The sequence below is a fragment of the Choloepus didactylus genome, chromosome 16 (genome assembly GCF_015220235.1).
Source record: "Choloepus didactylus isolate mChoDid1 chromosome 16, mChoDid1.pri, whole genome shotgun sequence".
NCBI classification, from domain to species: Eukaryota; Metazoa; Chordata; class Mammalia; order Pilosa; family Megalonychidae; genus Choloepus; species Choloepus didactylus.
In genome coordinates, this window is record NC_051322.1 from 20506907 (window position 1) to 20522893 (window position 15987).

Here is a 15987-nt window from a genome sequence, read left to right on the forward strand (position 1 = left end):
TCAGGGGGCAAATCTGAGAATGTCATAGGTTACAATTCCACAATTTCAGCTATTTCCATTATTATAAAGTATAACATACATAAAGGTGTCATCTCTCGACATACAGCTCAAAAGCAGTCACATAGGCAATTTCAAAAATTGTTATGGGTTACAGTTCCAGTCTCAGTCCCTTCCCGAGTATATAATAGAAGGTATATACAAAAAGGTGAAGACCTTCAAGGAACAATTCAATGAGCAGCTAGAGCAAATCCCAAAGGATGCTATAGGCCAGTTCCACCATGTGATTTACCTCCTTCCAGCCATTCCAACACCACAGCGTCCAAAAATATATATATAATTATATAGTTTCAGTATTCATAGACCTTCGTTCAATCTTATCTTGTCTGCTGCTATCCCTTCTCCTCACTTAATCTTTCTCCACCTTCAGGGGTAACAAGGCAGTGGGCACCCTAAATTGTTCACATTGAAAGGGGGTGTTGACAGTATGGGTTTTAGGACTTTCCAGGTATAGGAACACTGGTGGATTAGGAACACTAAGTTTCTGAAAGATAAAACTGAGTGAGTGCATCTTTTATAGAATCTCAGGTAGGGACCTAGGTATTTGGGGACTTCGTTAGTAAGGGCATGGCTTACTGTGGACATATGGACTATCGAGCTGGAACTTGCATAGAAGTAATCTCCAGGATAGCCTTTTGACTCTATTTGGGATCTCTCAGCCACTGTGACCTCAGCTTGTTATCTTTCTTTTTTTTTCCCCTTTGGTCTATACCTCACTGCAAGGGCCTGGCTCATTCCTGAGAGTCATGCCCCTTGTGGGAGGTGGGGGGGGGGGGCAGTTAATGAGTTGGGCTTAAGAGAGAGAAAGGCCACATCTGAGCAGCAAAGAGGTTTTCTGGAGGTGCCTCTTAGACATAATTATAGGAGGGCTCAGCCTCCTATTTACAACCCTAAATTTCACAAGAGCAAGCCTCAAGTCGAGGGCTTGATTCATTAAGTAGTGGGTTCCTAACTTGACTTAACATATATTCTATCCCAAGATAAACGGTCTGTTTCTTACATAATCTTCTTAGTTGTACTATCATCATCACTCTCAACTTTAAACAATTATCATAATATAATAAATCCCAGATCTCTTATCAGCTGCTAATTATTCATCCCTAGTATTAGTGTAGAGTTGGAAAGATATTCCCATTAAAAAGAGTCATTAAAATGTAATGGGTAGTTTTCCCATACCACTGTTAACCCTCTGCACCGGTGTATCATGCTAACACCTATTTAGATTTGTGGGTTACTTGCCTTTAAACAACCATGTACAAACATGTTCACCTTCAGTGGGTAAAAGACCAGTTTTTACAGGGTGCACACTGACTGAGAAAGGGCATTTTATAGATCTTTAGGAATCAACATTCACTATGATGTTCCGTGTTCTCAGAATGAAAACTGAATTTTTAACAATATAATATGTGTGGACCAGATATTATACATTGTCTTGGAGTTGTCATCCAAAACTAGAGACAAAAATTAAACATATCCTGTGTCTTCCCCTACACCTACCTACAGTCTCATCATCTGTCAACTCCTCTTACATTAGGCTGAGCAGCAACCTTCAGCAGAAATACTAGACCAATTCTCTAAACAAAAATAAATGCATAAATATCACTTCCCTATTTTCAAGGCTCTCCCATTCTTGCTCTAATACAAACAAAATGACGTTATAATGTTCTCATATCCCCAACGAATGACTTCTGGGAAACCTCCAACAGCAATTCATTTTTTGAAATATTCCCTCTTCATTTTCAAGGGCATCCAAAAGCAAATGATGTGCTCCTCATGTTCTCGCCTGTAATTGATGAAATTTGCACCGATGGGAAGTCTTCCATTTGAAAAAAGTCCCCTCATTTGTATGTTTCTGAAGCAGTCAGGTTCCTGAGCAGAAGAGTTTGGCTATCAGGTTCAGAAGCTTCTGCCGGAAATTCAGTTTGTCTCCAATTCTCCTGAGTTGAGTAGCACACTCAACCTCGAGCTCTGAAAAGGAAAGCAAAACACTGACGTCAACACTGACCACATTCCAAGCTGTAAGCAAGAGTCAATATGCCCATCCAAGTGACAAGTTGAGTATTCATGCCTTGAAGCTTTATGTACACTTGTTCTCTGAAAGCAAGAAAGGCCACCCAGAACAAACACATTCACATACACACAGACCCTCCATACACTAAAACCTTGTGACTCATAAATTCAAAATAAAATAATTAAGGTAAGACTACATTTACTTTGAAATCTTTTTTTAAAAACACATCACGGATGAGGCAAATGTTATCTAATCTTACTCTCAAATATGGAAATTGAATATCAAACACCGCAAAGAGTTAGCCAGCCTTCACCAACCTCAGGTGATGTCATCCTTTTCTCTCATTTAAGGTTGCTCGGGAAGCAGAAGCCAATTCTAAACTCTTTTGTTTTCAAGTCGGATTTACTTTTAAAATGCCAATAATTCATAGCTTAGGTTATATTCTCGATAATAAGTAATCTAAATTTGTTCTTTTCCTCATTTAAAAAACTTCCTTTGAACTTTGTTCATTAAAGACTCATTCATGAACTCTTACCCCCAAATTAAGTCCAAAGTCTCTAAAATAATTTAAAAGTTTACATTTTACTCTAGAAATCAATTTCTTCCCAATCTTTACCAATTCATTGCCTTTATGTAGGGAGACTAATGAAACAGAAAACAAGTGACATTTAATTTACACACTTACCTACTTTTTTTTAGAAATGAGGTACTATAAATAGTAATTCAAGAAAAATAATGTTTATAATCTAATTTCCAGTGCATTTTTTAAGTTCATGAAATAAACTAAATCTCTACTGACCATAATTTCAATTTTCTACAATATTTCAAAGAGCAACTCAGGGTCTTTTTGTTTCCCTTAAAGATTATGATTATGAACATTAAAAATCATTATGACTACAAATTAAAATCTGGTGACCAGGCTTGAAATAAATGAAAACTGTAAAAATAAAATAAAACAGATTTTAACCAATTTCTCTCTCTCTACAAGGGCTTAGTGAAATCTTTCCTAACCCCTAACACAAGACCTAATAAATCTCATAAAATGCCATTTCTATAGACTATAGTGTCAGGTTTTCTGCAAATACTTTAAGAAGCATTTACAAAGACATGTGCTTTTCAGTGGGATATATTAACATACAGCACCCCCCCCCCAACCCAAATCCCCTCTATTCAGCATACAATTTCGGGAGCCTTATATTCTAAGAGCCAAAAATTATCCCTTTCACCAAAAAAGGGCAGAAGGTAGCTCTTAGCTAGTTGTTACCTTAATTTTTTATTAGGGACACATGCATAAATGTATTAATACCTAAGCACGTTTAAGAGGGACTTTCTGCTGTTCCTTGTCACTGGGAGCTAAGCACGATGGCTGAGGGGCGATGCACAGATTTCAGAAACATGGTCAGAACTCTTGCATATCACAAAGGATGGACAAAGCTTTTTCCACCCCAAACAAGAGCAAAAGAATGCCCTGGTCCTAAACAGGCACCACCACTTCCCCTGCACGCGCGCGGGCTACATAAAATGAAACCAAGTAAAAGGGCGGCCTGTTAACCGTCTGATGTAATAGCAGTAGGACTCGCACACATGGGAGAATTCCCCGCCGTTGCCCCTTACCAGATGGCTGCCTTCTATGTAAGAGTGATACAAGCGGGCTGGGTAACTGCCTCGAAATTTACCTGACGGAGCTGTGTGTGCGATGTGATGGGGGGAGGAATGAATGGATGAAAAAGGATTGAGGATCACTCCCATTTTTTCTCCTAAACCATCTCCCGCAATTAATGTCAATTGCCAAAAAATTAAACTCTTAAGCAACAAAGGAAGGCTTTCTGGGTTCTTGTACGCAGGAGTCTTTGCAGGGCCTCCAGAAGCCCTCATTCAGTCTTGCGTGGAAGGGCTGTGATAGCACCAGGCTTTATTACAGTGTAGGGGAAAGTTTGGGTTCCCGTTTGAGGGATAGGGGCAGTAACAGAGCAGGGGCCCTCAAAGGCCCACAACTCAGAAGGAAGAATGCCTGTCTTGGGAGACGCTGGGAGGCCGGGCTGCTCCCGGAGCCCTCTCCCGTCCCCACCTGCTCATGACAATGACTTTCTCCTCCAGGCAGCCACCCGAACTTGCACTTTTCTCCTCACGGCCACCGCGCAGGCAAGGAGGGGTGAGAAGGAGGACGTGGAAGAGCTTTCTGCCCCGGCTAAAATGCTGCGGCATCCCTGTCCTGCATCCCAATCTCTCTCGCGCGCCATCCTCACAGTCCTGGGGAAAATATTCCTAAAGAACTTTACCGAGGCGCCCCTAAGGCACGTGCAACGGCGCAGACCTGGCCCGACCTTGAGCCTCCAGGCAATCGGGGCGGGAGCCGACACGGGCTGACCCCACCCGGACGGCTTTCCTCCGGCGCCAGGTGGTCCTTACCTGCCGGAGTCCGCGCACGGCTCGGCTGCGCGTTCTTGCGCGTCTTCTTCCCAGGCATCTCTGCCAACGGCCGCTGGGAACTGTACTCCAGACGAACCGGGGACTCAGTCCCTCTACTCGAGCACCTGGGGCGGATACGGGACGCGCAGGGCGGCCAAGCGAGAGCAGGCGGAGGGCGACGCGGAGCCGCCAACAACACCACACCAGACCCGGTGAGCGCTCGGGAACTTATGAGGTCCTGTGCGGCCCGCGCGCGCTGGTCATAAGGGGACTTCCCGATGACGTAGTGAATCCTGACACTGGTGCCCGCCCTCTCCCCGCCCCCTGGTCCCGCCGCTGTTGGCAGAGCCAGCGCGTGGCCCGGGGCCGGTCGGGGAAACCCGCGCCACCGCGCGCGACCTGCCCGGGCACGCTCCGTCCCTGCTGCGGCGCCGGCCCGCCGCGGGGGGCGCAGGACGCTCGCCGGGCCAGGCGGCGACCAACCGAGGGCGCGGAGTCGGCGGGCCGACCCCTAGCCCCAGCCTCTAAGTTAATTACCTCCTAAAAATCGGGGGCGGAAGGTGGGGGTATGCATTGAAAATCTGCACCAACCGGACGTAGAGTGAGCTGGTCTTGTGGCGTGGCCTAGTAGGCACGAGAGCAGAAAAGTCTTCCCAGCAGGAAAGTTGGGGGGTGGGGGGAGGCCTGGCGCCTTGTCCTTATCATAAATAGGCAATTAGAGACTTCGGTAAACAAACCCCAGAAAGAGCTCGGAAAAGGCAGATTTTCGAACTAGGAGAGTGTGGAGAGTTGCAGTGAAGTGAAATGAACAGGACTTTAGTAACAATAGAAAAGATGTCACAGGCCATGTGAGAAAAGTACCAGATCTGAGGACAAATGAAAACATCGGAGTTCTTGGGAAGTTACTGCAAACTGAAACCCTGGAGCGAGGCAGAAGGACATGGTGTTTGAGTTGGGAAGAGGTGTGTGTGTGTGAGTGTGTGTGTGAGTGTGTGTATGAGGGAGGGAGGGAGGTGGTTCTCAGCCCAGGATTAGGACCGTGATTTAATAAAAGTAGAGCATATTCCCTCTAGACAGGAGGTCGATACCGTCCATTCTGGGTGGTTAGTAACTCAAAAAGACTGGGTCATCATATAGAAAATGTTTTCCTGGAGGGAGCAATGAGCAATGAGATATTTGAGAAGGTGAAATTATTTGCACCATGTAATTCCATTACTTTGAAGACAGGGAGTAGTTAGGAAGGGCTATAACATGCTAAGGACACAGGCATGCGTTTTTTCATTCCTCATAACAATCCTATAGAGTAGGTATTCTTATTATATGGCCAGTTGATCGGTATGAAAATTGAACTTTGTAGAGCTTTAAGTCAATTGCCAAAGTTAACAATAGGTAGAGAGCAGTGCCAAAATCTGAACCCAGGCAGGCCCATCCAGAGCAAAAGCACTTAAAACCATTACTGCCTTCCCAGCAATCACAGCTTCGTTAAAAAGGAGTGTTCCCATGTTAACTGCACTAATGCAGAAGTTGCAAACTGGCTGTTTGCCAAAAGTGGAGAATAGGCTGGCAGACACTCCACTGAGAGGGGCCTCTGGCTCCAGTTTACTGCTCCGTGCTCTGTTTGCTTTTGTCATTTACATTATCTGGCCCCTGAAGGCATTTGAGCCTTAGGTCTTTCAATCAACAAAAAAACCAGCCAGTATTTAATTATGGCTTGGTCCTGCTGAGGGTGTAAACAATGCTGTAAGTATGGCACTAGACTACTCTTGAATTTAAACAACTTAATTTCGAGGCTGATGTTGAGTGTTTTTGAGTGCAGTAAATATGGAGGGGACAGAACTTAGGAGTTGTCACCACATGCCACAGGAAGCATGGTGGAGATGCTGCCTTGAAATATGTTATCTCAAACCTGATGTCTCAAAACCCCTGCGGCCTCATTTTCGAGGCTCACTTTTAGCCACTTAATACATAAGGAAAACCATTAACTTCCTGATTGTGAAACTGGTGAAATTCTTTTCAAATCATGCCCCTGAAATGTAATGAATATTCAACAGAAATAAAAGTGTATTTTAACATTGTATACCTAACAAAGGCTGTAACAATCCTGTCTTCTAACATTATCACAAAAAAAAGGTTGTTGATCATGTGACCCATACTGGGTAAATTTAAAGCACACTGGATACAATTTAAAGCATACTGTATACAATTTAAAGGTTGTTGATCACGTAACCCATACTGGATAAATTTAAAGTATACTGTATACAATTTAAAGGTTGTTGATCACGTAACCCATACTGGATAAATTTAAAGCATTCTGGATAGAATTTAAAGCATACTGGATACAATTTAAAGGTTGTTGATCATGTGACCCATACTGGATAAATTTAAAGCAAATTCAACCCTATAGGAGGAAAAGGGAGGAAAGAAGTTTGGGGAGGTGGGGCTTTGGAGGGACAGGCCAAAACCAGCTGTATTATGGAGGACTTTCTATGACTTTGGAAATGAGATGGTCCTAAAACTCCTTTTCAGATCTAACATTCTACTGAGGGAAGATAATGAGGATTAGTTAGAAGCTAAGTGTGAAAAGCCTCTTTTAACTGTATACCTCCCTGCATAAGTGATACATCATTTAACAGTGGGCTTCAAAGAAATATAAACATATAGGGATAGTGTGTCCATAGTCTGATAAAATATAGAAGATTTATCATGAAGCGTTAGAATCCCTTACTGTCTGTTAAAAAAAAATAGGACTGGTGAGGAGACAACTCTAAAAACTATTACCAGATAATCAGTTTTCATGGACCAAGTTCAGAAATAATAGTACCAATTTGCCTATGTCTGTGTTGTCATCTCTAGTGTTTAATAGTATTATATAAATAAATAAATAAGTAAGTAAGTAAATAAATAAATCATGATTAGTAATAGAATGGCCATTCATATATTTCATGGTAAAAATAGGATTTGACAGGAAAACAAAAGGATATGAGAGATGAATGCATGGGTATTTAGAGGGCACCTGTGATGAAATAATTCAGGCTGTTGACCTCAGAGCAGTGTCGAGGAGATAAGAAATAAGATGGCTTCTGAGGGAGCAGGTTAAGAACACCTGTCAGTCAGAAAGCAAGTGCATGTTCTTAGTTGGAGACTGTGGTGTGACCCCCCCTCACCACCACCACACCCCCACTACACCCCGACTGGCTTCCCACTCACAAGGCCAAGCAAGTTTTCAATAACAGTTTTGAAGGAGCTTGAAAGTAAATTTGATTTCTATTAACATAACATTATAAGCAGGTTAGGAAATGTGGAGTGAGTAGTAATGACCCCCACTTTCATTTCTGATTTTTGTTATTTGCATCCTCTTCCTTTTTTCCTTTGTCAGTCTAGCTAAAGATTTGTTCATTTTATTTGCTCTTTTCAAAGAATCAACTTTTGGTTTCCTTGATTCTCTCAATTGTTTTTTTGTTTGTTTATTTGTTTTTTTATTTAGTTTTTTATCCTTCTCCTCACTTTGGGTTTGGTTTTCTCTTCTTTTTCTGTATCCTCCAGTTGTGAGGTTAGATCTCTGATTTGAGATCTTCCTTTTTTAAAAATTAAAAAAAAAAAAAAATAAGCATTTAGAGCTATAAATTTACCCCTACCCTGACTTTGCTGCATCCCATAAATTTTGGTATCTTGTGTTTTGTTTTCATTTGTCTCAAGATATTTCCTAATTTCCCTTGTGATTTCTTCTTTGACCCATTGGTTGTTTAAGAGAGTGTTGTTTAATTTCCACATATTTGTGAATTTTCCAGTACTCCCTGTGTTATTGATTTCCAGCTTAATTCCATTATGGTCGAAGAAGATACACTATACGATTTCAATATTTTTTTAATTTATTGAAGCTTGTTTTGTGACTTCACATATGGTCTATCCTGGAGAATGATACACGTACACTAGAGAATGTGTATTCAGCTGCTGTTGGTTGAAATGTGTTATAGATGTGTGTTGTTAGGTCTAGTTGGTTTAAAGTATTGTTCAAGTTTTCTATTTCCTTGTTGATCTTCTGTCTAGATGTTCTATTACTGACAGTGGTGCATTGAAGTCTCCTACTATTAGCGCAGAATGGACTACTTCTCCACTCAAATCTGTCAATAGTTGAAATTCACATATTTTGGGGCTCTGCCATTAAGTACACATGTATTTATAATTGTTATGTCTTCTTGTTAAATTGACCCCTTTATCAGTATATAGTGACCTTCTTTGCCCCAGGTAACAGTTTTTAACCAAATTCTAATTTAATCTGGTATTAGTGTAGCTACCTCAGGTCTCTTTTGGTTACTATTTGCATGGTATGTTTTTTTCCCATCCTTTCACTTTCAACCTATTTGTATCTCTGTTTTTGAGGTGAGTCTTGTAAACAGTTTATGGTTGGTTCATGCATTTTTATCCTATCAGCCAATCTCGGCCTTTTGATTGGAGAGTTTAATCCGTTTACCTTTAAAGTAGCTACTGATAAGGCAGGACTTTCTTCTGCCATTTTGCTATTTGGTTTTTGTAAATCTTATTCCCTTATTTCCCTTAATTCTTCTGTTAATGCCTACTTTCATATTTATTTGATTATTTTGTAGTATACCATTTTGAGACCTTTCTCATTTCTTTCTGTATGTATTTTTCATATATTTTCATTGTGGTTTCCATGATGCTTAAATTTAATATCCTAAATCTATAACAGTCACATTGGACTTGATACAGACTTAACCTCAATTAGCATACACATACTCTGTTCCTGTGACCCTCCATCCCCCCACCTATTTGTTGTACTCATTACAAATTATTTCATTAAGCACTGTATGTCCAAACCCAAAGGCTTATTATTACTTTTTATGCATTTGCAATTTAGAATGTGTAAGAAGTAAAAAGTGGAGTTACATACCAAAAAATACAATACAATAGTTCTGGCATTTATAATTACTTTCACTGGATGTCTTTATTTCTTTATGCTACTTCCATCCACTGTCCAATGTCCTTTCCTTTCAGTCTGAAGAACTCCCTATAGCACTGCTTTTAGGGCTGGGCTAGTGGTGATGAACTACCTCAATTTTTGTTTTTTGGGAATGTCTTTTCTCTCCCTCATTTTTAAAAACAATCTTGATTATGTGCTGGTTTGGATGTATTATGTTCCCCCAAACCCCATGTTCTTCGATGCAATATTGTGGGGGCAGATGTAGTAGTGTTGATTAGGTTGGAACCTTTTGATTTATTGTTTCCATGGAGATGTGACTCAATCAACTGTGAGCAAGACCTTTGGATAATTTCCATGGAGGTGTTACCCCACCCATTCAGGGTGGGTCTTAATTAAATCACTGGAGCCATATAAAAGAGCTGACAAACAGAAGGAACTCAGTGCTGCAGTTGAGAGACACATTCTGAAGATGACCATTGAAAGCTGATGCTGACATTTTGGAGAAGACCATTTTGAATTGCGACCTAGGAGCAGGCAGACGCCAGCCATGTGCCTTCCGAGCTAACAGGTTTTCCAGACACCATCTGCCTTTCTCCAGTGAAGGTACCCTATTTTTGATGCCTTAGCTTGGACACTTGTATGACCTGAAGACTATAACTTTTTAACCAAATAAACCACCTTAATAAAAGCCAATCCATTTCTGGTATTTTACAAGATGGCAGCATTAGCAACTGCAACAATGGACATTAAATTCTTGGTTGGCTATTGTTTCTTTCATCACTTTCAATATTTCATCTCCCTGCCTTCTTGCCTCCTGGTTTCTGATGAGAAATCAGAATTTAATCTTATTACGACTCCCTTATACATGATATGTTGCTTACTCTTGTAGCTTTCAGAACCTTCTCCTTGTCCTTGACATTCTATAGTTTGACTATTGTGTCTGGGGATAGTTCTCTTTGATTTTAACCTGTTTGAGATTTGTTGGGATTCTTGAATGTGTTTATTCATGTCTTTCATTAAATTTGGGAAATTTTCTGCACTATTTCTTTGAACATTCCTTCCTCCCACTTTTGTTTTTCTTCTTCTTCTGGGGCTCCTATAATGCATGTATTGGTAGGCTTGTTGGTATCCCACAGGTCTCTTAGGCTCTGTTCACTTTTTTCATTATTTTTTGTTTCTGCTCCTCAGCCTGAATGATTTAATTGCCTTATCTTTGAGGTTACTGATTCTTTCTTCTGCCAGCTCCTATCTGCTGTTGAAACCCTTCAGGGAATTTTTCGTTTTAGTTATATTGGTCTTCCACTCCAATATTTCTGTTATGTTCCTTTTTAAAATTTCTATCCCTTATTGAAACTCTCATTTTGTACATTCATTATTTTCTGAATACCCTTTAGTTCTTTCTCTGTGTTTTCCTCTATCTCCTTGAACATACTGAGCATCTTTTTAAGGTCTTTGTCCAGTGTGTCCAAAGTCTGTTATTCTTCATTGATGATTTCTGGATTTTTATCTTGTTCCTTTGGAGGGTCATCATTCCCTGTTTCTTTGTCTTGTAATCTTTTGTTGCACACTGTACATTTTAATATTTTAATGTGCTAACTCTGGGATTTAGTCCCTTACCTGTCTATGCCTTAACTCTGGAGCATCTTACTCCATCATCTTGGTCAAATCACTACATTAGTATTTTAAAATAGCCTTCTTATATCCAGCAATACCCAGTTATAAAATGTAATGTTAAAAAAAATCCAAATGAAGTTCTGATGTATGCTACAACATGGAAGAACCTTGAAGACATCATGGTGAGTGAAATAAGCCAGACATAGAAAAACAAGGATTGTATGATCTTGCTTATATGAAATACTAAAAGAAGCAAATTTCACAGAAACAAGTAGTATATTATAGGTTACCAGAGGGCTGGAAGGGGAGAGGTGGTTTTCAGGGGGAGGAAGGGGAAGCTATGGCTTAGTGGGTGCAGAGTTTCTGTTTGAGGTGATGAAAAAGTTGGGGTAATGAATATTGGTGATAGTAGCACAATAATGTAAATGTAATTAATACTACTGAATTGTACACTTGAAAATGGTAAAAATGGGAAACTTTGAATTGTACATATGTTGCTGCAATAATTTTTTTTAAAGGGACGTGAGGCGTCAGAGTCAGAGGAGAAGGAGATGTGATGATAGAAGCAGAGATTTGAGTGACGTGCTTTGAAGATGAAGGAAGGGCCACAACCCATGGAGTACAGGTTGCTACAAGAAGCCGAAGATGTCAAGGAAACAGATTCTCCCCTCAGGGCCTTCAAGAGGAACCAGACCTATTGATTCCTTGATCTTATCCCAGTGAAACAAATGTTGGAGTTCTGACATCCAGAACTGAATGAGAATAAATTTGATAGTTTTAAGTCATTAAAAAAAAAGTCCCATTTGTAACAACAGGAAAAATATAAATATGCTTACGAAGCATATTAATGAAGAATACCTGTTGAAGCCTGAAGGACATAATGGAAGGGTTATTCCTGGATGGGAAGACTCTGCCCAATTAATCTATGAATGCAATGTAATTCCAACTGGAATCCTATGGAGAATATTTTTAGGAATGTAACAAATTGAGAACTACTCCTACTATTTGTCAAAATATTATAAAGCAAATGTAAAGACAAAATTAAAAGATAAGTAGTTGAACAGAACAGAGAGTAAAGATTTGGACTCAAATCATGAGGGAATGAAGTGGATGATCAAGGTGATCTATCAGGTCGGTGGACACAAAGTAGAGGGTCTGGGCCAAGTACGTATACATTCAGAAAAAAATAAGATCTGATTCCTATCTCATTACCTGCATCAAAATAAATATCAAAGGCTTCACAAGTTTGAATATAAATATCCAACACATTTAAAAGTACTGGAAGAAATAATGGTTGAATACTTTCATAATTTTAGAACTGGAATGGCTTCAAAACATGCTATGAAAACCAAATCCTAAGTATTTGTGATTTGACTTCCTAGAATAGAAATGTAAAAGTTTGGATCAGTGAAATAACACTATGAAGAAATTCAAAAGGCAAATTACTGAACTATTGACTAGCAAAGGTCAAGTTTGGGGACTGGGCTTGCCCTCTGCCAGCCAAATCCAAGCTGGGACATAATTCCCAGACCCAAAGGGGCAGAGTTGGTAGCCACAGCACTCACTGCTCATCCAGACCCTCTTTTGTTAGGTGAAGGGACCAATCTGTTTCTGGCAGGGCTCTCTCACTCTCAGCTGTGATGTGCAAGGCCCAGGGAAGGCATGGAGAGAGTCTTGGAGAGGGTTTTATGGAGCCCCTATTAGCCAAGTCTTGGAACTTTCAAACCCACTTTTGGAGTTTCAGCCTTCTAGACTCAAAACCTTGAAACCACAATGGATGGTTGATGTCTCACCTCTTCTTACCCCGCTGTATTCAAGCTGTCATCAAGTCCTGTGGAATTTTTCTTTAAAGCAACATTAGGGGAGAGAAAACTTAAGATGGCAGCTAGGTGAGACAGGGCAAAAAATCACCTCCATGAAAAATACTAAATAAAAACCAGAAGGTGACCCAGAATACAAGTTTCAGCGATTCACCAGCTGAACAAGGTCTGCTAGAACCACAGGGGCCGTACACTTGGTGAAACCAGGAGTCTGCATTCTGAAATGAGTGAGTAAGCCAGCTAAAAGACCCAAGACCCACGGCCATGCTGCGGTGTGGGGAAAAACCCAGGAGTGGCTGCAGTTGTGATGGTGGGAACACTGCAGGAACAGGCTGAACTGGCCTCTCGGTGTCTGGTGTGGAGGATAGCCCGCGGCAGACCCCCTCAGGGCCAGGGGAGTGGAGGAGAGAGCCAGAAGGAGAAAGAAACCCTGCTGGTTGCAGCTGGCCACCCGGAGGGCTGGAGACACTCCTGCCTGGGGCCGTGCCCACAGCCCAGAGCCACACCAGTCTTCCTGGAGCTGGGAAGGAGGAACTGTGCGAGGAGGGGGGAGGGGTTGAGATGCTCCGTTCAGCCATCTTTGCATCAGGCTGGGAGCACCCTGCATGGCCCAGCGGCCTGGGGTGTCCCTTGAGAGACGGTGCACACTTGTGACATAGCACAGCATTCCCTCAGCAGGGGTCCTGGAAGATCACAGCTGAGAAGGGAGGCCCACTGAGAAAACCCAGGGACGCTACGTCAATACCGGTGGTTGGTGGGTCAGCGACAGAGAGAGTCTGGGGCAAAACTGAAATGAAGGCTTAGACTCTTGCAACAGCCTTGAATCTCCGGGAACACCTAGAGGTTTGAATATTAAAACTGCCCTGCCTCCCTAGCCACCCAGACACACGCCCCACATTCAGGGCGGACGGCTCCAGCAATACACCCAGGCTGAGTTCACCAACTGAACCCCACAAGAATCATTCTCCCACACACCACAAGGACAAAGTTGAGGAGAACTGACTTGAGGGGTATAGGTGACTCACAGACACCGTCTGCTGGTTAGTTAGAGAAAGTGTATGCCACCAAGTTGTATTTCTGAAAAATTAGATTGGTATTTTTTTTTTTTTTTTTTTACAACTTGAGAGAACCCTATCAAGCATAGTAAATGCCAAGAGGCCAAAAACAACAGAAAACCTGAATGCATATGATAAAACCAGACAATACGGAGAACCCAATTCCAAACACCCAAATCAAAATATCAGAATAGACACAGTACTTGGCACAATTAATCAAAGAACTACAATCGAGGAACGAAAACATGGCAAAGGATATAAAGGACATGAAGAAGACCATGGCACAGAATATAAGGGACATAGAAAGACCCTAGAAGAGCATAAAGAAGACATTGCAAGAGTAAATAAAAAAAGAGAAGATCTTATAGAAATAAAAGAAACTGTTGGCCAAATTAAAAACACTATGGATACTCATAATACAAGATTAGAGGAAGTTGAACAACGACTCAGTGTCCTAGAAGTCCACAGAACAGGAAATGAAAGAACAAAAGAAAGAATGGAGAAAAAAATTGAAAAAATCAAAATGGATCTCAGGGATACAACAGATAAAATAAAACGTCCAAACTTAAGACTCATTGGTGTCCCGGAAGGGGAAGAGAAGGATAAAGGTCTAGAAAGAGTATTCTAAAGAAATTGTTGGGGAAAACTTCCCAAACCTACTACCCAACATAAATACACAAAGCATAAATGCCCAGTGAACCCCAAATAGAATAAATCCAAATAAACCCACTCCGAGACATATTCTGATCAGACTGCCAAATACTGAAGAGAAGGAGCAAGTTCTGAAAGCAGCAAGAGAAAAGCAGTTCACTACATACAAAGGAAACAACATAAGACTAAGTTGTGACTACTCATTGGCCACCATGGAGGCGAGAAAGCAGTGGCATGACATATTTAAAATTCTGAGAGAGAAAAATTTCCAACCAAGAATACTTTATCCAGCAAAACTCTCCTTCAAATTTGAGGGAGAGCTTACATTTTTCACAAACAAATGCTGAGAGACTCTGCCAACAAAAGACCTGCCCTATTTCAGATACTAAAGGGAGCCCTACCAACAGAGAAACAAAGAAAGGAGAAAGAGATATAGAGAATTTTAACATACATACATAGAACCTTACATCCCAAATCACCAAGACACTCATCCTTCTCTAGTGATCATGGATCTTTCTCCAGAATTGACCATATGCTGGGACATAAAACAAGCCTCAATAAATTAAAGAGAAAAAAATTGAATATATTCAAAGCACATTCTCCAACCACAATGGAATACAAATAGAAGTCAATAATTTTTGAATTGTAACTCCACTATTTACTTCCTACATGATATAAAATACACAAACTCTAATGAAAAATCAGTGGTTTTGAACTCAATGTAAAATATGTAATTTTTGAAAGAACTATATAAAGGTGGGGGAATGGAGGAGTATAGGAACATAGTTTATGTGTCCTATTGAAGTTAAGTTGGTATCAAAGAAAAACAAGAGTGTTATGGATTTAAGAGGCTAATTTTAAGCCCCATGGTAAACACAAAGAAATTATGAGAGAACATGACCATAGAGATGAAAAGTAGAGTATGGGTTAAGAGAAATGGGGGAAGGGGCAATGGGGAGTTAAGAAATGAGTGTAGGGTTGCTGTTTGAGGTGAAGGGAAATTTCTAGTAATGGAGGGTGGGAAGGTGATAGCATTACAACATTCTAAATGTGATTAATCCCACTAATGGAATGCTAGGGAGGGTGTGGAATGGGAAGATTTAGGCTGTATATATGTTTCCACAATTGAGAAAAAAAAAAGACAGTCTAAATAGATGACAATTGAATGCCAAGGATGATCCTGGATTGGATCTGAGGATAGAGAGGAGGCTCAAAGGGACACAGTTGAGATAGAAGGAAAAAAAAAAGGAAATATAGAATGTAAGCTTTGTATCAATGTTGAATCTCTTGTACTTCTTAGCTGCGTTTAATGAGATTGCATAAAAGAATGTTCTTGTTCATGGGAATTGTATATGTGAATTATAGTGTTTGTTCAAGGATGTGTGCAGCTAGATCTCATATGTTCAGAAGACAGAATAATAGATGATGTAT

General features: G+C 40.7%; 1 protein-coding gene across 1 annotated transcript; it reads right to left on the reverse strand.

The window, feature by feature from the left end:
- Positions 1-916: 916 nt before the first annotated feature.
- On the reverse strand, positions 917-4680 carry PMAIP1 (phorbol-12-myristate-13-acetate-induced protein 1). Its single transcript, XM_037806327.1, has 2 exons — positions 4478-4680; positions 917-2025 (listed from the first exon to the last, which is right to left on the reverse strand). Exons 1-2 carry the CDS (start codon positions 4533-4535, stop codon positions 1919-1921), a joined length of 165 nt encoding a protein of 54 aa, XP_037662255.1. The 5' UTR covers positions 4536-4680; the 3' UTR covers positions 917-1918.
- Between the last annotated feature and the right edge of the window lie 11307 nt (positions 4681-15987).